The 27,805-nt window shown below is 42.7% G+C and overlaps 1 protein-coding gene across 2 annotated transcripts in view; it reads right to left on the bottom strand.

Annotated features, from left to right (window-relative positions):
• LOC109896314 (solute carrier organic anion transporter family member 1C1) overlaps positions 1-26,164 on the bottom strand; it is a 68,770-nt gene extending 42,606 nt beyond the window's left edge. For both annotated transcript variants that reach the window (XM_031831877.1, XM_031831879.1), the window contains exons 1-2: positions 25,607-26,164; positions 17,256-17,419 (exon numbers count right to left, since the gene is read on the bottom strand). In XM_031831877.1, the coding sequence (XP_031687737.1) occupies positions 17,256-17,405 (150 nt within the window). In that variant the 5' untranslated portion in view covers positions 17,406-17,419; positions 25,607-26,164. The remainder of the gene's footprint in view (positions 1-17,255; positions 17,420-25,606) is intronic.
• Between the last annotated feature and the right edge of the window lie 1,641 nt (positions 26,165-27,805).

Raw genomic sequence — 27,805 nt, 5'->3', positions numbered from 1 at the left:
TGACTGCAGGAATGTCCACCAGAGCTGTTACTAGAGAATTTAATGTCAATTTCTCTACCAACGTCAGTTTAGAGAATTTGGCAGTATGTTCCACCGGCCTCACAACCACAGACCATGTGTATGGCATCGTGTGAGGGAGCGTTTTTTTCTGCTGTCAATATTGTGAATAGGGTGCCCCATGGTGGCTGTGGAGTTATGGTATGGGCAGGCATAAGTTATGGACAAAATTGCATTTTTAGCGATGGCAATTTGAATGCACAAAAATACCGTGACGATAGCCCATTGTGTACCAGAAAGTACTCATTCGAGTCACCTACTTTCCTGTGAAATAGTCTACCAATACCAGTGGAAACAGTACGACGATATGCTAACGAGTAGAATATTGTGATATTTATTTATCATAGCATTACAGTTCAAACCAACACCATAGAACCGTGAGCCACACCGGCGGTTAACTAACAATCCTGAGAAACTGACCTTTTTCAACTTTGAACATACTTTAACAAACAGTCTTATTTTAAGAGGCTTAGACACCATTGTTTCATGTAGCTTTAATCCTGAAGAATAACAAGCTGCTACTCTCTGATCTCTGGATACAAGGCCCACTCCTTGATAAAAAACAAAAACAAATTGCTACCCCTGGCTGCCAATTGGTTTGCTATAAAGCTGTGGGATGGGGTTTCAAAATAGGTTGAAGACTCAAGTGTTAATTTCGTCAACTAAAATAGTGACTAAAATATTCATCAAACACCTAATTTTCAGTGCCAGTTGACGAGACAATAACTGACTGAATAGAGCCAGAAAAACTAGAAGTAAACTAAAATGATTTTTCATTTCAGTTTACTAAAACGAGACAAAATTATCTCTGTGACTAACATCTGGCTACTAAGTGTGGACTGGATAAGAGTTTTTGGAGAGATGGAGAGCTTTTCAATAATAATCACAAGTAATATTAGCAGCACAGATGCTCAGTTCTGTTAAGCAGTGGGAAGGATGTGTCACACCCAGCAAAAACAGCCTACATCAAGCTGGTGAGCTGCTGGGGAGAAAGCGATGAGAGTGGGCAGAAGTGCAGACAGGCTCCGCTCCGGCTCCATTTATACACAAGGTGCGGGTGACTCTCTTGCTTTACTTTAGCTAACCAGTCACCACCAGCCTTCTATTTAGCTACCCTTTGCCTGGTTAAGAAACACACACTGCTTTATGAAATAAAAAATCAATAGCAGCATTGAGTTTAATAGTAAAACAACAGTATAGCTATATTTTCTCTCCCTTGAGTAGGCTATAGAAAAGTAGGCTCTTTGAATTTGCTCAACCCTCCCACTTTCACACTGCATTTCATATACAGGTTCTGTAGCCAAATGTAGTCTCCCTCTTTTCCTGAGAGAAAATGGCTTGATTCTAGCCCTCTAGGCTACTGTTCAAAAGACATGACCCATAATTGTTTTATTTTACCTTTATTTAACTAGGCAAGTCAGTTAAGAACAAATTCTTATTTTCAATGACAGCCTAGGAACAGTGGGTTAACTGCCTGTTCAGGGGCAGAACGACAGATTTGTACCTTGTCAGCTCGGGGATTTGAACATGCAACCTTCCGGTTACTAGTCCAATGCTCGAACCACTAGGCTACCCTGCTACATTTTTTCTGTCCACTACGCTATATCTGACTGGGTAAATAACTTTATTTTGAGTTCATGTGGACCCAGTGGCTCAGACTTGAACACTTGGACCAGGACTTCAGCCATAGGGACTCATGACTCGAACTTGATCCGTAGCTTATGCCTGCCCATACCATAACCCCACACCACCACAATGGCGCACTCTGTTCACAACATTGACATCAGAAAACCACCCACCCACACAATGCCATACACGTGGTCTGCGGTTGTGAGGCCGGTTGGACATACTGCTAAATTCTCTAAAATGACATTGGAGGTGGCTTATGGTAGAGAAATTAACATTCAATTCTCTGGCGTACATTCCTGAGACATCTGTCGCATTCTGTTGTGTGACAAAACTGCACATTTTAGAGTAGCCTTTTATTGTCCCCAGCACTAATAAGAGTCTAATATATTAGTATTTGTTGCCTACTCCATACATTTTTACTAAACAGTATGTTCTAAATTGTATGTAGTATGATAAGTACACAGTATGCAGTTTTAGTAATAGTAATAGGCAAGACAGATTTTGTACACGGCTATGGACGGTCAGCCTTTGCATCCACTGTGTCTATGAATTTGAGAGTGGCTCCAACATTTCCCCAGGCCCATTCCCTCAGCTTGCCTATCAAAATGGCAGTTTTTATCAAAGGAATTGAAAGAGATCCAGAAAGAACCATCTGACTTGTTCCTAATGTGCTCTGTTGAGAGAGCAACATCAGTCACTTTTCCTGTTTCACTATGGCAACAACGTTCGTTGGCAGGTATTGGATTGACTGACACACTTTCCAGAGTGCTTCAGGAGAAAACAACAGAAATTCATCACCCGAGAGGGTAGAACTGAACTAATATCCTTGGGATATGGACCACTACATTGGCTCTCTCCGGATATATTGTCCCCGTCCATACAGTCAGCGGGGTTCTCCGTTCATCGTGGGGACAGGAAGAAGGAACTTTCCGGGAAACACAGAGGTGGAGGAGTATGTCTCATGATGAACAACATGGTGTGATTGTGGCAATGTACAGGAATACCCCATCTGGAATACCTCATCATCAAATTCCGACCACATCAGCTCCCAAGATCATTTTGGGGGGTTATATTCACTGCCTTGTATATTCCTCCCCCTGAAACAGCAGGGAGCAGGTCTCGAACCCTCAAACTTCTAGCCCGAGGTCCGGCACGCTATTGACTGTGCCGCAAAAGCATGCTCGAGCGGCAGAGTCGATTTTCACGCTTATAAACCCAGGGTCGTTACACTACTCCCTCCTTTCAAAGAGCGCGTCCTCGAGCTAGCTTGCAACTCTACGTCTTACAGGAACGCGCTCACCGGCCAAGCACACGCACTGTCGTGGATGCAAGGTCCGATCCCACTTCTGACACCAATGTAATGAAACAGCGGGTAGCAGGTCTCGAACCCTCCACCTTCTAGCCCGAGGTCCGGCATGCTATCGACTGTGCTGCAAAAGCATGCTCGAGCGGCAGAGTCGATTTCCGCGCTTATAAACCCAGGGTCGTTACAATGGCTAGCTAGCCAGGCAAAAGAGAGGGCTGCTGCATGATTGCTATTTTACCAGTAACATTTATGATTCCCATATACAGGGGGGCAAAAAAGTATTTAGTCAGCCACCAATTGTGCAAGTTCTCCCACTTAAAAAGATGAGAGGCCTGTAATTTTCATCATAGATACATTTCAACCATGACAGACAAAATGAGGAAAAAAAATCCAGAAAATCACATTGTAGGATTTTTTATGAATTTATTTTCAAATTATGGTGGAAAATAAGTATTTGGTCACCTACAAACAAGCAAGATTTCTGGCTCTCACAGACCTGTAACTTCTTCTTTAAGAGGCTCCTCCTTCAACACACTGTTGCTGGTATTTTGGCCCATTCCTCCATGCAGATCTCCTCTAGAGCAGTGATGTTTTGGGTCTGTTGCTGGGCAAAACGGACTTTCAACTCCCTCCAAAGATTTTCTATGGGGTTGAGATCTGGCCACTCCAGGACCTTGAAATGCTTTTACGAAGCCCCTCCTTCGTTGCCCGGGCGGTGTGTTTGGGATTATTGTCATGCTGAAAGACCCAGCCACGTTTCATCTTCAATGCCCTTGCTGATGGAAGGAGGTTTTCACTCAAAATCTCACGATACATGGCCCCATTCATTCTTTCCTTTACACGGATCAGTTGTCCTGGTCCCTTTGCAGAAAAACAGCCCCAAAGCATGATGTTTCCACCCCCATGCTTCACAGTAGGTATGGTGTTCTTTGGATGCAACTCAGCATTCTTTGTCCTCCAAACACGAGTTGAGTTTTTACCAAAAAGTTATATTTTGGTGTCATCTGACCATATGACATTCTCCCAATCTTCTTCTGGATCATCCAAATGCTCTCTAGCAAACTTCAGATGGGCCTGGACATGCACTGGCTTAAGCAGGGGGACACGTCTGGCACTGCAGATTTGAATCCCTGGCGGCGTAGTGTGTTACTGACGGTAGGCTTTGTTACTTTGGTCCCAGCTCTCTGCAGGTCATTCACTAGGTCCCCCCATGTGGTTCTGAGATTTTTGCTTACCGTTGCTCACTTGTGATCATTTTGACCCCACGGGTTGAGATCTTCCTTCGAGCCCCAGATCGAGGGAGATTATCAGTGGTCTTGTATGTCTTCCATTTGCTAATAATTGCTCCCACAGTTGATTTCTTCAAACCAAGCTGCTTACCTATTGCAGATTCAGTCTTCCCAGCCTGGTGCAGGGCTACAATTTTGTTTCTGGTGTCCTTTGACAGCTCTTTGGTCTTGGCCATAATGGAGTTTGGAGTGTGACTGTTTGAGGTTGTGGACAGGTGGCTTTTATACTGATAACAAGTTCAAACAGGTGCCATTAATACAGGTAACGAGTGGAGGACAGAGGAGCCTCTTAAAGAATAAGTTACAGGTCTGTGAGAGCCAGAAATCATGCTTGTTTGTAGGTGACCAAATACTTATTTTCCACCATCATTTGCAAATAAATTCTTTAAAAAATCCTACAATGTGATTTTCTGGATTTTTTTCTCTCTCATTTTGTCTGTCATAGTTGAAGTGTACCTATGATGAAAATTACAGTCCTCTCGTCTTTTTAAGTGGGAGAACTTGCACAATTGGTGGCTGACTAAATACTTTCTTTGCCCCACTGTAGCTACAATAATTATTAGCTCGCTAACTAGCTCCATAGCTAGATATGTAGATATATTATGTTTGTTTTTTTTAAAATCTGTACTAGCTACAATTCCTAAAAATAGTATGCCTGCTGGCTGTAGATTGCACCCTGAAGCCTTGTACAATTTCCTTCCATTCATGATTCCTTTTTTTGTGCTGAAGGGTAATCGTTACTTGGGGAAGACGAGGACGAAGAGGATGAGATTGAAATGGAGGAGCCGGAGGAAGTTGAGAAGCCACCACATGATGCTGATGCCTCTCAGCCAAGCTTTTGGAAGGTAAATGTCAGGTAAATGAAAGGTAAATGTCAATGATGTATTATTATTATTATTATTATGTACTATTAGGCGGGGGTGAAAGTAAATGTAACTTATTCCCGGTATGGGACCTCCTATTTGCGCATGCACTTCTTTAGAATCCCCATTCATTTAATTAGATTTCAATGGGTCTAATAGTCAAGATTTGTCATTTTAGTTTTACAATGTATTAGGCTACCTTTTAATGTGGCATAAACACAACCAGTCATGATGTTTACATTGGATTGTCATTACTTCAAAAGGCTCATGTAGGCTACCTGCGCACATTACTCAGCAAAAATTATTCTTACGCCTCATTTAGATATTATTCTGCTTATAATTTCTGACATTTGGTAGGCTATTTGTCAGTTAAATTGTCTATAATTAGATACATGTTGCTTGATGCTCATCTAGAATACTTCATAAAGCCTTGTTCACCAGAATGATGTCATAAATCGATAGAATGATCAATGCATCATCAAGTTGACATCGGTAAAGTCTCCCCTTTCATTTCTGATTCTCTCACAGAGCAAGGACATTTAGGGACCAAATTACATCACTTGGACCAGTTTTTAGAAAATGAAAAGCTGTGAAAACGATCCAACATGTTTCTGATATTATTTCAGTTCGTCTTGGATGCATACTGTTAGCTTTTATGTCGCTGAAAGAAACTGCACGTTTGGATACACAACAGGTCCCTAAGTGCGCATTCGCATTCTCTCAAGATGCTGAAAGAAATAATCATATTTACTGTGAGTAACACTAAAATCTACAGTTGTGAATATTATAATAGGCTACATATGAGGCCTACAGTCAGAGTCCAGACTTAAGTTACTATTCCGACTATTAGGCTATTCCGAATATTAGGCTAATCATTCTGGCATCTATACAGTGCAATTTGATAAGCGCAAAAGAAACATCACTTACAAAACACCAAAAAGCATTATGAATGACATTCATTAGGCCCAAACAAGTCTTATAACCTGAATTGATGCGTAGACTGCTGTCAGCGCACGTCTCAGGCTCGACCACTCATCTCTGCCTTGGCAAAAATGGCTCTTTATCATCAAACCACACCGCATTTTGGAGAGCATTCCACAAGTTTTCAAGTCTATTCGCAAATGTTTCATGCAACTGACATGCAGTAATAACAAATAGTGTAATAGCCTACAGTTGTCTTCTAATCTATGTTTTAATTATTGTGATAGGTTCATGTTCTACCTGTACAGTGTACCCGCACTATTTATTTTGACGATACGCCGTATTGGACCATTCGGGCTAACTTTCACCCCTGCCTATACATAAATTAGGTATATATTTTTGTAAATACTCTCTTCTCTCTCACCTCTCTCTCTCCAGGACACTGTGGTGGACTGTCAGCACTCAGACCTTTGTGAGGAGGACGACACTATAGACATGTCACCGGAGCTCCACAGTGACAAGGATAGGCAGGGGTTGGGAGAGATTGAACAACATGCTACTGAGGTTGTAAAACAGGGCTGAGGGACAATCACACCCTTACAGGACACATGCATAGATATACATGCCATACATAGCTAGGTACTAGTCAAGTGTATGCTAGTCTTCACCCAGCTCAGATTGTCACTGGTCATTTCCCCCGATCTTGAATGATTTTAATTCTGACTCTTCGAGTATTAGGCTATAGGCCTAGAGGAATTTATGTAAGAAGAAACTGTTAAAGACATTCATTGTTATTTTTGTGTATTCCTTATTCTTATAATATTTTGTAATTCCAGTTCAATTTTGATGACAATATCCCTGAGATGAATGTTGTATAAAATGCTATGGTTATGAAAGGATGATTTCACTTGCACCTTGTTTTCAGGTTTGAATAAGACAATGTACCTTATTCTTATCCTTATTCTTTCAATAAAGTTATTGTTTTATTAGTATTATATTATTTGTGTATGTCTTTATCAAATGTAAGATTAAATGCCATTTGTAATTTGTTTTAATGCATATACAAGTGGATGCGGAAAATATTCAGACCCATTGACTTTTTGGGTCTGTTACGTTACAACCTTATATTATAAATTGATTAAAATGTTGTTTTTTCTCTCTCTCATCAATCTACACACATTACTCCATAATGACAAAGCAAAAACAAGTTTTTCAGAATTTTTGCAAATGCATAAAAAAAAACTGAAATATCACATTTACATAAGTATTCAGACCCTTTACTAAGTACTTTTGTTGAAGAACCTTTGCAGGTGATTACATCCTCGAATCTTCTTGGGAATGACGCCACAAGCTTGGGACACCTGTATTTGTGGAGTTTCTCCCATTCTTCTCTGCAGATCCTCTCAAGCTCTGTCAGATTGGATGGGGGGGGGGGGGGGGGGGGGGGGGGTGTTGCTGCACAGCTACTTTCAAGTCTCTCCAGAGATGTTTGATTGGATTTAAATCCGGGCTCTGGCTGGGCCTCTGAAGGACATTCAGAGACTTGTCCAGGAGCCAATACTGCATTGTCTTGGCTGTATGCTTACGGTCGTTGTCCTGTTGGAAGGTGAACCTTCACCCCAGTCTGAGGTCCTGAGCGCTCTGGAACAGGTTTTCATCAAGGATCTCTGTACTTTCCTCGGTTCATCTTTCCCTCGATCCTAATTAGTCTTCCAGTCCCTGCCGCTGAGAAACATTCCCAAAGCATGATGCTGCCAATACCATTCTTCACAGTTGGGATTGTACCAGGTTTCCTCCAGACGTCACGCTTGGCATTCAGGCCAGAGTTCAATCTTGGTTTCTTTAGACCAGATAATCTTGTTTCTCAAGGTCTGAGAGTCTTTAAGTGCCTTTTGGCAAACTCCAAGCGGGCTGTCATGTGCCTTTCACTGAGGAGTGGCTTCCGTCTGGCAACTCTATCATAAAGGCCTGATTGGTGGAGTGCTGCAGAGATGGTTGTCTTTCTGCAAGGTTCTCCCATCTCCACAGAGGAACTAGAGCTCTGTCAGAGTGACCACCGGGTTCTTGGTCACCTCACTGACCAAGGCCCTTCTCCCCCGATTGCTCATTTTGGCCGGGAAGCCAGCTCTAGGAAGAGTTCCAAACGTATTCCATTGAAGAATGATGGAGGCCACCGTGTTCTTGGGGACCTTCAATACAGCTGACATTTTTTGGTACCCTTCCCCAGATCTGTGCCTCGGCTCAATCCTGTCTCGCAATTCTACAGACAATTCCTTCGACCTCATGGCTTGGTTTTTGCTCTGACATGCACTGTCAACAGTGGGACCTTCTATAGACAGGTGTGTGCCTTTCCAAATCCTGTTCAATCAATTGAATTTACCAGAGGTGGACTCCAATCAAGTTGAAGAAAGAGAGCTAAATGTTTTGTCTCATAGCAAAAGGTCTGAATACTTACAGTACCAGTCAAAAGTTTGGACACACCTACTCATTCAAGGGTTTTTCTTTATATTTACTATTTTCTACATTGTAGAATAATAGTGAAGACATCAAAACTATTTAATAACAGATATGGAATCATGTAGTAACCAAACAAGTGTTAAACAAATCAAAATATATTTCATATTTGAGATTCTTTGCCTTGATGACAGCTTTGCACACTTGACATTCTCTCAACCAGCTTCACCTGGAATGCTTTTCCAACAGTCTTGAAGGATTTCCCACATATGCTGAGCACTTGTGGGCTGCTTTTCCTTCACTCTGCGGTTGAACTCATCTCAATTTGTTGGAGGTCAGGTGATTGTGAAGGCCAGGTCATCTGATGCAACATTACATCACTCTCCTTCGTGGTCAAATAGCCCTTACACAGCATGGAGGTGCGTTGGGCCATTGTCCTGTTGAAACACAAATTATAGTCCCACTATAACCAGATGGAATGGCGCATCATTGCAAAACCAGATGGAATGGCGCATCATTGCAAAATTCTGTGGTAGCCGTGCTGGTTAAACGTGCCTTGAAATCTAAATATATCACAGACATTGTCACCAGCAAAGCACACCCACACCTCCTCCTCCATGCTTCACGGTGGGAATCACATAAAAATCTCACATTTGGACTTATCAGACCAAAAGGACAGATTTCCACCAGTCTAATGTCCATTGCTCGTGTTTCTTGGCCCAAGAAAGTCTCTTCTTATTATTGGTGTCCTTTAGTTGTGGTTTCTTTGCAGGAATTTGACCATGACGGCCTGATTCATGCAGTCTTCTCTGAACAGTTGATGTTGAGATGTGTCTGTTACTTGAAGTCTGTGAAGCATTTATTTGGATCGCAAATTCCGAAGCTGGTAGCTATAATGAACTTATCCTCTACAGCAGAGGTAACTCTGGATCTTCCTTTCCTGTGGCGGTCCTCATGAGAGCCAGTTTTATCAGTGCTTGATGGTTTCTGTGACTGCACTTGAAGAAACGTTCAAAGTTCTTGACATTTTCCGGATTGACTGTCGTTTCTATTTGCTTATTTGAGCTGTTCTTGCCATAATATGGACTTTGTCTTTTACCAAATAGGGCTATCTTCTGTTTACCACCCCTACCTTGTCACAACACGACTGATTGACTCAAACGCATTAAGAAGGAAAGAAAATCTACAAATGGACTTTTAACAAGGCGCACCTGTTACTTGAAATGCATTCCAGGTGACTAGCTTATGAAGCTGGTTGAGAGAATGCCAAGAGACGAATTACCAGGATGTGCACTCAGACCATGCGCGGACCAACTGGCAAATATCTTCATGGACATTTTCAACCTCTCCCTGACCGAGTCTGTAATATCTACATGTTTCCAGCAGACCACTGTGCCCAAGAAAGCGAAGGTAACCTGCCTAGATGACTACCCCCCGTAGTACTCGGTAGCCATGAAGTGCTTTATAAGGCTGGTCATTGCTCACATCAACACCATCATCCCAGAAACGCTAGACCCAATTCGCAGGGTCATTCGGGTTAGTAAGGGTTTGGCCAGCTGGATTGTCCTTGTCCCATTGCGCTCTAGGGACTCCTTGTGGCGGCCGGGCGCATGCACGCTGACTTCGGTCGGCAGCTGTACGGTGTTTCCTCCGACACATTGGTGCGGCTGGCTTCTGGATTAAGCTAGCAGTGTGTCAAGAAGCAGTGTGCCTTGGCAGGGTCGTGTTTCGGAGGACATGGCTCTTGACCATCGCCTCTTCTGAGTCCGTATGGGAGTTGCAGCGATGGGACAAGACTGTAACTACCAATTGGATATCATGAATTTGGGGAGAAAAAGGGGTAAAAAGTAACCAATTATTATTATTAAAAAAGGAAAAAGGCTGCTCTCGCTGCTACCGCACGGCAAGCAGTAAGGCAGGTAGCCTAGTGGTTAGAGCACTAGGCCAGTAACCGAAAGGTTGCTGGATCGAATCCCCAAGCTGACAAGGTAAAAATCTGTCATTCTGCCCATGAAGAAGGCAGTTAACCCACTGTTCCGAGGCTGTAGTTGTAAATAAGAATGTTTTTAACTGACTTGCCTAGTTAATTAAAGGTTACATTTTAAAAAGTGCAAAATCTAGGTCCAATAGGCTCCTTAACAGCTTCTAGCCATAAGACTGCTGAACAATTAATCAAATGGCCAGCTGGACTATTTGCATTGACCCCCCCACTCCTTTGTTTTTGTTTTTACACTGCTGCTACTTGCTGTTTTATCTATGCAGAGTCACTTTACCCCTACCTACATGTACAAACTACCTTGACTAACCTGTAGCCCCGCACATTGACTCGGCACCCACTCTATATAGCCTCGTTATTGTTATTTTATTGTGTTACTTTTTTATTTTTTATTTTATTTAGTCAAACATTTCTTAACTCTATTTTCTTAACTGCATTGTTGGTAGGGATAGGCGTCCCGTCAACGGGACAGTTGTAATCATGCAGCGCCGAGTGTCACGATCGCAGATTTTAGAGAAACAACAAATGTTGGTATATATAAGTGTCTCAAATCAAATCAAATTTTATTTGTCACATACACATGGTTAGCAGATGTTAATGCGAGTGTAGCGAAATGCTTGTGCTTCTAGTTCCGACAATGCAGTAATAACGAACAAGTAATCTAACTAACAATTCCAAAAAAACTACTGTCTTATACACAGTGTAAGGGGATAAGGAATATGTACATAAGGATATATGAATGAGTGATGGTACAAAGCAGCATAGGCAAGATACAGTAGATGATATCGAGTACAGTATAACATATGAGATGAGTATGTAAACAAAGTGGCATAGTTAAAGTGGCTAGTGATACATGTATTACATAGGGATGCAGTCGATGATATAGAGTACAGTATATACATATGAGATGAATAATGTAGGGTAAGTAACATTATATAAGGTAGCATTGTTTAAAGTGGCTAGTGATATATTTACATAATTTCCCATCAATTCCCATTATTAAAGTGGCTGGAGTTGAGTCAGTGTCATTGACAGTGTGTTGGCAGCAGCCACTCAATGTTAGTGGTGGCTGTTTAACAGTCTGATGGCCTTGAGATAGAAGCTGTTTTTCAGTCTCTCGGTCCCAGCTTTGATGCACCTGTACTGACCTCGCCTTCTGGATGACAGCGGGGTGAACAGGCAGTGGCTCGGGTGGTTGATGTCCTTGATGATCTTTATGGCCTTCCTGTAGCATCGGGTGGTGTAGGTGTCCTGGAGGGCAGGTAGTTTACCCCCGGTGATGCGTTGTGCAGACCTCACTACCCTCTGGATAGCCTTACGGTTGAGGGCGGTGCAGTTGCCATACCAGGCGGTGATACACCCCGCCAGGGGTGTATCACTGAAAGCTTACATTCTTGTTAATATAACGGCACTGTCCAATTTACAAAAGCTATTACTGCGAAAAAATGCCATGCTATTGTTTGAGGAGAGCTCCTAACAAAACACTTTTTTCACCACGATAGGTTTGGTAAATTCACCTCTAAAGGTGAAATGTGTACTTATATTCTGAAATCTTGCTCTGATTTATCTTCCAAAGGGTCCCAGAGATAACATGAAGTGTCGTTTTGTTAGATAAAAATGTAATATCTTAAAAAGTTCCAAATGGCATGCACGATCGATTTTGTATTTCCACGCGTTCAATTTGCAAAGAAAGGAATCTGTGAAAATATAACCCTAAACGTTGTTTCGACCAGTCAAATTACGTCTGTATTTATTCCTCAGAGATCCTAGAACGTAACCAGACTTCCCTATATAATTAGGAGTGTAGTATATCCTACAGGACACCAAAGTTGTTCAGAAAGCGATGCTTTCATGGCGTGCCGGTGATGTGGGCAGTCTTCACTTGATTGACTGTAACTTTGTCAAATAAGCACTAAACGGAGAAATCCCGTATCTGTCGCACAATTTTGCTGCTAACCTTGTGCAACAGCAAGCCTTTTCCTTTTGGACAAAAATGGCAAGAATATGGAGAGTTATGAAGTTATGAAAACTGTATGTTTTGCAAATGTTGAACTTACAATATGGCTACTAATACTGTAAAAGCTAAATCAAAGTCCAAGTATACAGATTTGACGATATTCTTGTAGACAAATGTAATTTCAATGTGAATGTGTCCTTCACGATTTGCCCAAATGTACCTGGGTGACTTCACACTAAATGTCATGTAGCTTGCTCATACTTCAAGTTATCAGTCTGAAATGTTGCACATACACTGCTGCTCTCTTGTGGACACCATCAGAATTACAGATGGTGCTAGAGAAAAAAAGGCAAAAATTGAAAAAAAGGGGGCTATCCCTAATACCCTGACTACACCACTCGCGTCGTCTGCACGAGCGTTGCAAAATACATTTAGAAATCTATATTATTCAATTATTGCATCCACCCTGCTTGTGCTCGTCAACGAGTGTCTGCGTTGCCAAGGGCTAAAGTAGAAGTCAGTTCTATTTGTGACGCAGATCGCGGTGCAAGTCCTGCCTCACCCATCTCCTCATTGGTTTATAGAAGGAGACACCCACGTGCCATCTCCTCATTGGTTATACCCACGTGGGTGATTGAAAGACAAACTGTGTTGTTGGTCGTTGTGGTAATACTATGAAGGTTTTGATGCCAATCACCATATAAGTTCAAAGAAGAAAAAGCCTAGAATGAGGATAGATGACTAGAACTGATTCGGTTGACCGTTTTATGTGTGGATTAATTGTCGGAGTAGAGGACCTTCTGGTAAAATAACTCTATGTTTATATCCCAGAACAAATTAGCTAGCAACAACAAGCTATCTAAATAGGACAAATAAGCTAGCAAGTGCAAGCTATCTAGCTAAATTGCCATAAATGTTTAATGCTTTTCGACCTGTCAGAGTTTGTTTTGATATTTTAACCTGCGTGTCGTGATCGCGTTTGGTGTGGGGGGACAAAATACATTTATGCACGATGGCGCACGTGCGCAGCCGGTTTGGGTTCCGTGTTCAGAATCCCTGATTCTGAGTCCTGGCTATTCAATCATCGCTGGTACAGTAATTCATTTTCAATTGTATACATTCTTAATTTCCATTCACCTTAAGAGTAATTGATAAAAGCTGCTTGCCAATCTTTATTGCGCCACAGTCCATGTGACGGCAGGCCACACAGTATCATATTGCAACAGTTCGTTGCAAATTCACCATATTGGCCACATCTTATCATCGTGCAGACCGGCCTTCTCACTCTAGAAAAGTTATTGCATGGTGTCCGTCCAACCATGATTGTTCGGACTTATGTTGCTTTCTCCCTCGTGCCCCCACAACCACCTCCACCCATGTTGCTACCACATGATGACGCCACGCACCATAATGACATCCCCAAGATCACCAACTAGGCTTCCAAGCCTCAGATCAGGCCTCAAAGACTTCGACCTAAGCCCCTAAACCAGCTCCGGACCTGGCTTCTCTCCCAGCGTCAGATTATGACTTGGCATCTGACACAACCTGCTCTCTGCCACCACCACAGTGTCTCCTCCCCCAACAACCTCACATTCCCACCTACTCAGCCAGTTTTGTGCTCACCGCCACCACAGTGGTTTGGCGCCTGGACATCCCAGCTGCGATGCTGTCCCAGTTAGTGAACAGACTGTCTCACGGTTCCAGTCTACACTGCCGACCGCTCTGGTCTCCCGGCTACAGCCACTATTAGCTCTCCCCCTCTCAGGTTGAGCTGGCCCCTTTTCCACTGCTACAGCAGTGGCTCACCCCCTCTCTCTGCCAGTGACGACCTCTCTCCACCTCAGGACCAGCCAGCGCATGACTGTTTCTCCCACAGTGACACACGCTCCCTCTCCACCGTGACAAACTCCATCTTCGCCTCTGGTCCCACTCGTTCTGTGACCGCTACCCTTGCAGTGCCTCACCTTCTTTGCCAGCGACAACTGCTCAGCCAGCTATATGTGCCTTCTGCTCCTGCTCCTCCAGCTGTGGCATTTGCCCCTATTCCTCACAGCTGTGACCTCTCAGTTCAGTGAGCCGATTGCCTCAATGTTCCAGTTTTCACTGCTGTCCGCAGCCCAGCCCTGCCCTCTTGCTCTCCCTTCCCTCTTGACGGCAGACCTGGTTCTTCCTCCACCCAACACTTCAATTAAATTTGCATCCAGTCTTTTACTCACTTCGCCAGTAGAGCCTACAAGGTCCCGCCTGCCACGTGACCGCAGCAGCGTCTCTCCCCCTCTCTCTGCAAGTGAGGACCTCTCCTCAGCTAAGGTCCGTTCAGCCCAATGAATGCTGCTCCAGCAAAGGCTCACCCACTCTCTGCCGACGACTCCCCACTTAAGGTCCCTCTGGCTGCCTCCCTGGCCTTCTTGTAATTACAAAGGCGTCATCTGCTCAGCTCACCCTTCTCGCCGCTAGGATTTGGATCACTACTCCATGGTCATGGATCTGGCCGTTCGTTTTGGTGGCGCTACAATCTACGAATGCCATTGCCTGCTTTTGATTGCCACTGCCTGCAGGCTCCTGCAGTGATATGTCAGCACATACTCGGGGACTCTTGACAGGTCTACGGGCGCCTCTTCACCACAGGTGTCCATCGCTAGCGATCTCCGTGGTTGTTCATCCCACCCTGCCGGTATTCCGTCTGCCCCGACACCAGAGGCCCCTGAGACATTCTGCACACTGTCTCTGCTCCCCTCCACCCCCTCTTCCTTCCTCTGGACAATGCTCGGCCTTGGCTTCCTCCTCTGTGGAGAAGGGAAAGCAATCATCCCCCATGCTCCAACGACCTGGTTACTAAGTTTGCCTTCAGCACTCCAGTGGTGGCTCACCCCCTCTGCCCATGACAACTTCTCTTCACCACTGGTCCCGTGACTTGGCATCCGACACAACCTGCTCTCTGCCACCACCACAGTGTCTCCTCCCCCAACACCCTCACATTCCCACTTACTCAGCCAGTTTTGTGCTCACCGCCACCACAGTGGCCCCAGCAGTGCCTCACTTTCCCGCCATGAACTCCCACATCTCAGCCAGTTGCGTGCCAACTGATCTTGCAGCGATTCGGCCCCCGGTTTTACCAGCTGAGACCCTCTACTAGATGTGAACCAATTGCCTCTGTTCAATTATTCAGGTGCCGGCCACCGCCCGCCCTCATCACCAGCCAATCACCATTGACATCCTGTCTGACTGCATCCAGATGCTGAGATTAAGTTACTTTCTTTCGCAGTCTCTCTACGCTGGGATTGAGGGTTTATTTTTCACTTCCTGCGACGTTAGGAGTTTACATACTACATTTTCTACCTACATCCCTTCTCAGCATGTCAGACATCCCCGTCCTTGACAAATATACCTTTAACATCAAACACAATAAACCAATCATTTTGACAGAACCACAACAGTGTACCTGATCCGGCTAACATCTAACCTCAGCCCTTACCAACCACTCACTTACTTACTTCCAACAGCTCAGACATTCTCAACATGCCTCTCCGTCCGATTCACTGTTCATCACCAAATCTGGTTCCATTCCCATCTGAGACAAATACTATCACTGTATGGCTATCCTGCCGATCAATTCTCAGGACTTATCCTTCCATGTCGGAGCTGCATCCATGGCAACTTCGACATAGCATTCCAGACCATACAACTCCTCGCACGCTGGTCCTCTCAAGCCTCTCATTCCTACATCCGCTCTGACATCAACATCAGGAGAGCACACAACATGCTCACCTCTCAGAACATGCATTAACTCAAGCACTATTTTATAGTCCCTGCCTCCTTTCACAGACACCATCTACCTCAAGCACAGACTCCTACCCAACCAGCCAAGTTTTTTTCCCTTGCCAAAGTTGCTTCTGGTTGCTCTTCTGGGGTCTAAGGTTGGGTCATTCCGTGGGCATCTCGTCCATATGCTGTACTACCTCAAATATATTGCCAACCATTCAGCACCTGCAGTCCAGAACAACTCACTTCCTGTCCAGGGTCTGACTAATTTGGAGTGCTTGTTTTGGGGATTGCATCACTACAGCAGGCTAAATACTATGGCCTGTTGTCTACAAGCCAACCTTTCCAGAGTCCCCCCCCCCCAAAACCATTTCGATGTCTGGTCCTTAAACTCGTGCAACCCCTCTCTTTTTCACCTGGTTCTGCATGCCATGGAAAAGTCCCATCCCAAATCGGAAAGAAAGGCTATCGAGGCCTAATGACATTAAACAACATGGTTAGCTAACAGGGTAGGAGAAACATGTAACATCCACACATGGTCTCACTGACTCACTTGGTCAAATGAGCTGGAACATCCCTTGTCAGGTGACAGAGTTCAGTGTGGCTGCTCTTCCTGCCACAATAGATATAGTATACCTAGAGAAAGTTCCATGTAGAAGTTGCCCTATAGGATCAGCTTTACCCCCCCACTAAATGCTAACCTTAACAGGAGAGGAGGCATGCAGAGAGGAGAGGTGGAGAGGGGGAAGGAGGCAGAGAGTAGAGGAGAGATAGGACTCCATTCAATCTGTATGGCTGAAGTGGTACCAATTGCGTGATTAAAATGTAAAGGATATTTCCAATTGCGCCGACATGAATGCAGTCTCGGCTGATGCGGGAACATGGCCTTTATATTTAAATCGTGCTGTAACACTGAACTTCCGTAATACGGATTGAATAGAGCCCTTAAGCGAGTCAGAGAAAGTCAGAGGCAAAGAGAATCAAAGCACAGCAGAGGGAGGCCTAGAGATTCTGATCGTACCTTGAGGCTGGAGCAGGAGGAACGTTGCTCCCTCGTAGAGGAGCTGCCTCCGTTCTCTGTTGTCCCTCTCTCCTTGGCCACCGGCTCCATCCTACACAGATGGCTCTCGTTTTCCTTGGGCAAAGTTCCCCTAATGAAATTTCTTGGCATTGATGCATGCAACCCTGCAAATAGATAATTCAAGCATGTGACCCAGATCTCTTCCTATCCAGAAAATATGTGTGTTTGCAGCAGTATTGCTCCAGTCCAAAGGCTAGGAAGGCCAGTGGATTAAATTAATTTGAAGAGTTTTTAGGACTGCAGTCCACGGGCAATAAATAAATAAAACAGTATTTTATTAGAAAAACAAATGGTTTTAGTAGCATATCATAGATTAAGACTATATATTGAGATTTGACACACTTTGGGCAACAACAACAAAAAAATCTAAAAGGGGAGACTGCCTAAGTCCTAGAATCTTGCTCCTACTTCCAGGAATGTATTGATGAATCATTCATTCAACCAAAGAGCCTTATACATGAGATAACTATGTGATCTAGACGCAACCTGTCCAGAGCACCCACCCACCTCTCTCTCTCTCTCTCTCGATCTCTCTCTAACACTCACTCACTCACGCAGACACTCTCTTTATCTCATCCATTTCCCCCTCTTTCTCTCTCCCACACTCTCCCCTCCTTCCCTGTCTCTCAGGCAGCCTACAACCTTATGAATAGTAAATAGCTTCCCCTCATCACACTCAAATGATCCAATCCAGATAGAAATATACTGTAGCTGCAAGCAGCCATGCTGGGGATCAAGCTTTGGCCCTGCAGTGTAACCATCAGAACAAATTGGACACATCATTCTTGGATGAGCTACAATATACAGTGGGGAGAACAAGTATTTGATAACCTGCAAAATCGGCAGTGTATCCTACTTACAAAGCATGTAGAGGTCTGTAATTTTTATCATAGGTACACTTCAACTGTGAGAGACGGAATCTAAAACAAAAATCCAGAAAATCACATTGTATGATTTTTAAGTAATTAATTTGCATTTTATTGCATGACATAAGTATTTGATCACTCACCAACCAGTAAAAATTCCGGCTCTCACAGACCTGTTAGTTTTTCTTTAAGAAGCCCTCCTGTTCTCCACTCATTACCTGTATTAACTGCACCTGTTTGAACTTGTTACCTGTATAAAAGACACCTGTCCACACACTCAATCAAACAGACTCCAACCTCTCCACAATGGCCAAGACCAGAGAGCTGTGTAAGGACATCAGGGGTAAAATTGTAGACCTGCACAAGGCTTGGATGGGCTACAGGACAATAGGCAAGCAGCTTGGTGAATAGGCAACAACTGTTGGCGCAATTATTAGAAAATGGAAGAAGTTCAAGATGACGGTCAATCACCCTCGGTCTGGGGCTCCATGCAAGATCTCACCTCGTGGGGTATCAATGATCATGAGGAAGGTGAGGGATCAGCCCAGAACTACACGGCAGGACCTGGTCAATGACCTGAAGAGAGCTGGGACCACAGTCTCAAAGAAAACCATTAGTAACACACTACGCCGTCATTGATTAAAATCCTGCAGCGCACGCAAGGTCCCCCTGCTCAAGTCAGCGCATGTCCAGGCCCGTCTGAAGTTTGTCAATGACCATCTGGATGATCCAGAGGAGGAATGGGAGAAGGTCATGTGGTCCGATCAGACAAAAATAGAGCTTTTTGGACTAAACTCCACTCGCCGTGTTTGGAGGAAGAAGAAGGATGAGTACAACCACAAGAACACCATCCCAACCGTGAAGCATGGAGGTGGAGACATCATTTGGCAGGGTAGCCTAGTGGTTAGAGCATTGAACTAGTAACCGGAAGGTTGCAAGTTCAAACCCCCGAGCTGACAAGGTACAAATCTGTCGTTCTGCCCCTGAACAGGCAGTTAACCCACTGTTCCTAAGCCGTCATTGAAAATAAGAATTTGTTCTTAACTGACTTGCCTAGTTAAATAAAATGTTAAAAAAATATATATATATATATATATATATATATATATATTTGGGGATGCTTTTCTGCAAAGGGGACAGGACGACTGCACCGTATTGAGGGGAGGATGGATGGGGCCATGTATCGCGAGATCTTGGCCAACAACCTCCTTCCCTCAGTAAGAGCATTGAAGATGGGTCGTGGCTGGATCTTCAAGAATGACAACGACCTGAAACACACAGCCAGGGCAACTAAGGAGTGGCTCAGTAAGAAGCATCTCAAACGTTTCTGTACCAAATATTAAGTTCTGCTTTTCTGATGTATCAAATACTTATGTCATGCAACAAAATGCAAATTAATTACTTAAAAATCATACAATGTGATTTTCTGGATTTTTGTTTTAGATTCCGTCTCTCACAGTTGAAGTGTACCTATGATAAAAAAAATTACAGACCTTTACATGCTTTGTAAGTAGGAAAACCTGCAAAATCGGCAGTGTATCAAATACTTGTTCTCCCCACTGTGTGTGTGTGTGTGTGTGTGTGTGTGTATATATATATATATATATATATATATATATATATATATATATATATATATATATATATATATATATATATATATATATATATATATATATACATACACACACACATACAAAAGTATGTGGGCACCCCTTCAAATTAGTGGATTCAGCTATTTCAGTCACACCCGTTGCTGACAGGTGTATAACATTGAGCACACAGCCATGCAATCTCCATAGACAAACATTTGGCAGTAGAATGGCCTTACTCAGTGACTTTCAACATTGCACCGTCATGGGATGCCACCTTTCCAACAAGTCAGTTCGTCAAATTTCTGCCCTGCTAGAGCTACCCCGGGCAACTGTAAGTGCTGTTATTGTGAAGTGGAAACGTCTAGGAGCAGGTCAACCGCAAAGTGGTAGGCCACACAAGCTCACAAAGAGTAAAAATCATCTGTCCTCATTGCTACACTCACTACCGAGTTCCAAACTGGAAGCAATGTCAGCACAATAACTGTTCATCAGGAGCTTCATGAAATGGGTTTCCATGGCCGAGCAGCCTCACACAAGATTCTCATGTGCAATGCCAAGCGTTGGCTGGAGTGGTGTAAAGCTTGCCGCCATTGGACTCTGGAGCAGTGGAAACATGTTCTCTGGAGTGATGAATAATACTTAACCATCTGGCAGTCCAACGGACTAAGCTGGGTTTGGCGGATGCCAGGAGAATGGTCATGTACTGTACTTCTGTACTTCTTACCACGTTTCCCAAATAACAGAACTCAAAATCAAGCAAGATCATCTAATATGCTTTTGATATATTTTGGACCATTTAGTCTTCTACTCGAGAACCGCTTGACCGATCAGCAACAATATATTCCAAGACTATAGTCCAAACAAATCAAATCAAAGTTTTTGTCACGTGCGCCGAATCCAAACAACATAGGCGTTTTAAGCCAACAACACCACCATGAGGCCAAACAGAACCAAACTCTACAGACTCACATCGCTGAGCATGTGTGCCAAAAATGTGTGCCAAATTCCATGACTTTGTCAAACAAATCAAGAGATATAAATATATGGTGGATCAGATTGTTCTTGCATATGTTGAGTCTTGACAGTGTTGGGTACATGTGTATCACGTTGTTATTTCAATACGAATAACCATGTCTGATTTATATGCATGTATGTGTAAGGTCACACCCACTTGAATGTTTATTGGTCAGTACCTGCCATGTTGTTTGAGATGCTAGCCTGGGAACACATGCGTTGTGAGACCTTGGTCCATAGATGCCATGTGTCAAGCTGAATGTAGATTGGTCATTCGGTGCCAGAGGAGTAGCGTTTTAAGTGTTTTTAATCAAATTCCAAATGGCGGAAAATTCTTCATGGCGGACCTTCTGGGCAAATTTGTTATTTGTGAGTAGAGGGACCTATGTACATAATTTCAGGAGTCTAGCTCAAACGGGTTGAGGGGCATGAGCTTTCAAAGTATGCATTTTAAAATGCTTGTTATAACACCACCATGTGGCCAATTGGCCTGGCATTGCATGAGAGGGTGTGTGACCCTTTAACCATCATGCAAGGTTGCAACCTCCTGGGTCTGACGATCTCACAGGAATTTGCTTTTTATTCACAAATTCATCAGAAGAAGGGAGTTTATAATCAACGCAACAAATACAGTAATGTTTCACCCAGCTTCACTGCTTGAATCCCTAATTAGAGTGAACCAAGTAATAACCCACACTACCTCAGAGGAAAAGCACAATGCTGAAAGACTGAACCAATTACTGTTGGGTCACTACAGCCATCCCACCTCACTCTGTGACCAAATACCACACATTTTGCATCCTTAATTAAATCAAATAAGGCTTTCTATCATTATCTCATTATCTTGTCCATTATCTGGGATGTAACATGGTCATTATCTGATATTTACATTAGCTGATGAAAATTGACAAGGGGCCGGGGAGCGAGAGCGAGACCTCCCCATTAGTCACGTGAGAGCGCTATGCTGCATACAGCAGGGTAAGTAGCTGCAGGGTGTCACTCAGCAGGCGATCAGAGCCTAGTGTTGATTGCAAAAGGCTTCTCTCTCTCTCTGACTCACCTAGAGAACAAAACATTAACACAATAACAACAGCCGATAAGAAAACTAATTCACTGGTAAGGCCTACAGTGCTTACTTACAGGTCCTGATACAGACCTGGATAAACAGTCTGTATTTGAAGCCATGGCCCACATTGAGTGAATTACTCAGGTTAGTCATGAAATTAAATCTTTCCAGCAGGGCTTTAATAAAGAAAAACAATATTCTACTTGTTGAGCAGGAGGGAGAAGAGACGCCAGCACACCACGAGTGCAATGCTGGCTAGCCTGGAAGGTCATTCTCAAAGGAGGAAGATCATAGAGACAAACATAAATTGATTCACACCATGGTAACCTGTTACAGCTACCCTCCAATCCAATCTCTATCTGACTAACTACAGACCTCCATAGACTGGAGCTCATGACTGCTTTACCAGATGGGCAGTTCCTGTCTCCAAGGATGAGCTTATTATATTCACCAATTTAGTAGAGCCACAGTGTTGTGGTGATATGATACATTAAGTCTGATTCCCGTTGAATGAGATCTCATTGAGTTATAGGAACTCTGACCTTTTTGACAATATTTCCGCCTGGATCTCTACATGCATAACACTGAGTCAGGATAAAATGCTGCGGATTAATCCCTTATCGACAAAGGAATCAGAATTAAACAGGATTAGTAGCCTAAATTCTTTAATCATATTTGAGAAACCAGAACAGAAATGCTGCGGTTACTTATTTTCTTCACTGTAACTGGTACGGGGATTAATCAGTAGCCTAGCTGTCATTATTACTCTCCTTGGGAAATAATCACATTGACCACCTATTGATTTTTTCCTGCAAATGAACAAACCTGCTATGTAAACCAAAAAGATGTAAGTACAACGTGTAGGGCACAACATGTGCTCATAAATCTTTCCATTATATATATATATTTTTTTTATGCTGTTATAGGTCTTCCTTGTACAAGCATGGACATGGCAACGACTTTGTGTGCATTTGCCCACAGCAAATTGGCCAGTGTTACCTAGTGTTGTTTTTTCAGTAACATTTCTAGTGTTGATTCAGGAGTTAAATGAACTGTAAGAGTGTTATTTTACAGTAGTGTAAAATAACTCCAGTGTTGGTGTTAATAACTAGTGTTGAGTGTGAGAGTGTGATTGTGTCCATTTTACTCTGTGGAGAGAAAAACGGTCTCATCAAAACCAAGCCCATCATCAGATTTTCCAGCATGCTATACTGCAGCTACACATTTTTGGGATTTTTTTTAGTATCTCGGTTTTTGCATTTACAGTGATTGATTGATTGATTGGATTAATCTTATGCTACACAAAGATATCACATTTTTCTAAACTAATCCAATCAGATAGATTTATTGCTCCCATTACTGAAACAGTTGTTCCAGTTTCAATGTTTTAGGTAGTCTCATCACAATGTCTCTAAACTTAAGTCATTCTGAATGCAGGTTGTGGGAGAATAAAAATACCAACAGTTGGATGGCCTAACACGCTGACCAAACCAGACGAAAGCGTGCTCCGTCGCGCGCATGTTGACACCAGACACGATAAGGACACGCAGTCTCAAATATCCAAACAAACTCTGAGCCAATTATATTAATTTGGTGTTGCTAGCTAATTTGTCCTGTGATATAAACATTGGGTTGTAATTTTACCTGAAATGCACAGTTCACTCAAAGGCAAGGCACACTGGAAAATTATATTGGAAGCGTGGTTTAGTGGGGGTGTGGCTTTCAATTTTAGCCACCTGCAAATGGAAATGTTGTACCAGTTTAAGTGGTCTATGGTTATGTTAATTGAAAGTTTAAAGCATGTCCACCGCCAGTCCTAAAGTCTTTGTAAATGCTAACATAACAGCTTTTGGCATTAAAGATTTATAAATATTATTGTAACGTCCTTAATCCAAAACTAGTGATCTTGCCAAGAGGTACGGACGGACCTCTTCATGTAACAGTTAAAAATACCACATAATGTACCTCCATTAATGCAAACTATATTCACTTCCTACTGTTAAAAATACATATTGAGGTGTTATTGCTTTACACTAACAGTGTTAATTCTCTAACTGAGAAAGTGTAACAGCACAAAGCTCAGTGTTAATTTATTAACACTGTAAAGTGTGGACTCGTACAGACATTTACCAATGTCAGTGTTGATTTAACACTGGGGAATTTGCTGAGCTGTAATGTCAGGGCAGCCCTGGCCATTACCATAAACTACTGTATTTAAACTCTTCCGAACGCATAATTTAGAAGTCTCAGCAACAGCTCTACCGGTGCCGGTTATGTAACAGGTTCGTAATACCGATTTTACAAACTGAACATTTTGGACAGCAGAATAGTTTGAAGAGCAATTGGGAAAGAAGAAGATTGAGATTATGAGAAATTATGCCCAAACATATAGTGGTCTCCATAGTCTCAAATGAGCTCATCCAGTTTATTCTCCAGTGATGGCACGTTTGTCAGTAGAACGAAGGTAAAGGCGAATAATCCACTCCCCGACGCAGTCAGCTCTTCATACGATTGACGGGGATTTGAGTACATCCTTCGCATCAGACTCATTAAAGAAAAAAATCATTGTCCAATTCTAAGTGAGTAATCACTGTTCTGATGTCCAAAACCTACTTTCAGTCATAGTAAACAGTGGCGGAAACATTATGTACCAAAAAAGTTCAAAACAGTGCCCCCCAAAAAATTAACACACCAAATAGCACAATTGGTCAGGAGCCCATAAAATGGTGGCCATCCCCTCCGGCGCCAATGTTAACTGACACCAGTTTTGACTTAAAGTGGCTTGAAAATCTATGGCAATACTTGAAAATGGCTGTTTAGCAATGATCAACAACCAACTTGACAGAGCTTGAAGAATATTTTAAAAAATTGCAAATATTGTACAATCTAGGTGTGCAAAGTTTAGAGATTTATCCAGTAAGACTCACAGCTGTAATTGCTGCCAAAGGTGATTCTAACATGCATTGAATACTTATGTAAGCAATATATTAGTGTTTTATTTTTAATAACATTTTTACAAATGTTAGCATTTTTTTTCCACTTTGAAATGACAGAATATTTGGTGTGGATCATTGACCCCCCCCAAAAAAAATCACAATTAAAAAAAATTCTAAGGGTGTGAATACTTTCTGAAGGCACTGTACATTTTGAATTGATGAAACACTTTAAATACATAAGAGTTAAATTGTTGCAGCATCCTCATCCAGGAGTGCAACAAATAGTCTTACAAAGCACACCTCAAAATATGTTAATGAGCCAAACGCTCTAACCACTAGGCTACCTGCTGCCATATATGGTAGGGCACTGTATTCGGTGGTGTGGAATTACAGTACCATTCGAAATACAGCAATCTCCCACAATGCACCATCATTTACAGTATGCTGCTGTGAAAAATCAGATTTGTTTTACTGTTGATAATACCTCAAATTACTGTATAAATTATAGTTTTCTGTTACAGTGTAGGTAGGCAGGTTCCTCACTTAAATTCACTGTGAATCTTTGATGCATAAAAAGCTCAAATTACATGACTTGTGATGGGTACGAGTCATAGCTTTCCAAACACTGAATTCAAAAAACACTCAGACTGCAAGTAGCCTAAATAAATAAACGCTAACTAAAATATATTTGTCTTCCTGGTCGACCTATCTGACAGCTTCGGTCTAGTCCAGCTGTGATGCTCAGTATAAGTAAGCGTCACTACAAAAGCTATCAAACACTTGTGTAGGAGAAAAAAAATGTTGAGTCACTTACCAAGTCTACCATGAAACAATCGCCCTATATTTCCCAATGTGGTAATACAACAACCTATGACAAAAACGCGCGTAATATTCCCGGTGGCAGAGAGTTTGGACAGCGCAAAGTGCGCGGCAGATGTCTCGAGCTCAGGGGAAACTTCTCATATGGATGAAGGCAGTAAAGCCACCGGTTATTAAAGGTCATAGAAGAAGGTATTTCTCAAAAGTTCTTCTTCCCGCCTCTTGTCATCATCACAGTTCCAATTATCTCAATATTTGACCTCTATCAGACCGAGTTTTCACAACATTCTCGCTGAGAAATTAAACAGTTTGGAACCTAAATCTGTTTGTGCAACCCTACACTGATTGTAGAATTTAGCTCACGCACGTGATAACACTTGAAAGGGAGAGAAGGAGAGCGCGGTATGGTGATATATGTATCCTAGTTCCAGAATTGATTCGCTCCAACGCAAAGCTTCTCGATTGACAAAAAGGCTAACGAAAATAAAACACCGTGCCGAGGTTATGTTGTTTTGAATTTGTTAACCGTTATTAGGTTGTGATTGAAAAGAGGTAAAGTGATGGTAATGTCGTTCATTTTCAAAGGGGCGTTGCGGTGTTGGGCATGGTCTTTTCACACAAGTTTAATACCAAAACATGTTCTAAGAATCCTAAATCATGCCAGACACTATTTAGCATGTGACGTCTGCAATGCAAGTTTGATGTCAGTGAGAGAAACAATAAGGAAAACAGATGTTATTGTGTGTAGAATTGTCACATAACAAGGCATAATACACCATAACAATTCTATTTATATAAAGTAGCCTAGTCCATATTATAATCTGGGTGGTTTGAGCCCTGAATGCTGATTGGCTGACATCCATGGTATATTTAAGCAATAAGGCACGGAGGGGGTGTGGTATATGGCCAATATACCATGGCTAAGGGCTGTTCTTAGGCATGATGCTTTGGCCATATACCACAAACCCCTGAGGTTGTAATCAGTAATGTAACTTTTGGATTACCCAAACTCAAGTAACGCAATCTGATTACTTTGTTAGTTTTGGATTACTTTCCCATTAAGAATCAGAATCACCTTTATTCGCCAAGTACATTCACATACACTCAGAATTTTACTTGGTGATATGGTGCTGCTAGTGATAGACAACATTTAGAGACATACAATTGTCCGGAATATGTCTCATCCCAAATCCTGATATTACCAGGTTCTGACCACTAGATGATGCTGTTCCTGCTATTATCCCCCAACGTTAAAGGGATAGTTCCCCCACATTATGAAATTACATTGGTTTCCTTGCCATGTAAGCAGTCTATTGACAAGTGTATGGCAACAACCCATGCTTTGGTTTTGTTGGCCACTATTTAAAATGCTAACCTTTTAGCATTTGTGGCACAAATCCAATACAAGTCAATGGTACCTACAGTGCCTTCGGGAAGTATTCAGACCCCTTGACCTTTTCCACATTTTATTAGGTTACAGCCTTATTGTAAAATGTATAAAATATTCCCCCCCCCCCCCCCCCCCCCTCATTGATCTACAGACAACACCCCATAATGACAAAGCAAAAACACGTTTTTAGACATTTTTGCTAATTATTAAAAATTTAAACTGAAATATCATATTTAGATAAGTATTCAGACCCTTTACTCAGTACCTTGTTGAAGCACCTTTGGCAGCGATTACAGCTTTGAGGCTTCTTGAGTATGACTCTACAAGCTTGGCACACCTGTATTTGGGGAGTTTCTCCCATTCTTCTCTGCAGATCCTCTCAAGCTCTGTCAGGTTGGATGGGGAGCATTGCTGCACAGCTATTTTCAGGACTCTCCAGAAATGTTTGATCAGGTTCAAGTCCGGGCTCTGGCTGGGCCACTCAAGGACATTCAGAGACTTGTTCCGAAGCCACTCCTGTATTGTCTTGGCTGTGTGCTTAGGTTAGTTGTCCTGTTGGAAGGTGAACCTTCGCCCCCAGTGTGTGGTCCTGAGCACTCTGGAGCAGGTTTTCATTAAGGATCTCTCTGTACTTTGCTCTGTTAATCTTTCCCTCGATCCTGACTAGTCTCCAAGTCCCTGCCGCTGAAAAACATCCCCATAGCATGATGCTGCCACCACTATGCTTCACCGTAGAGATGGTGCCAGGTTTCCTCCAGACGTGACGCTTAGCATTCAGGCCAAAGAGTTCAATCTTGGTTTCAT

Source organism: Oncorhynchus kisutch, linkage group LG9, assembly GCF_002021735.2.
Source record: "Oncorhynchus kisutch isolate 150728-3 linkage group LG9, Okis_V2, whole genome shotgun sequence".
NCBI lineage: Eukaryota > Metazoa > Chordata > Actinopteri > Salmoniformes > Salmonidae > Oncorhynchus > Oncorhynchus kisutch.
Note: the sequence above shows the minus strand (reverse complement) of the source record. Positions and strands in the feature narration are given on the sequence as shown.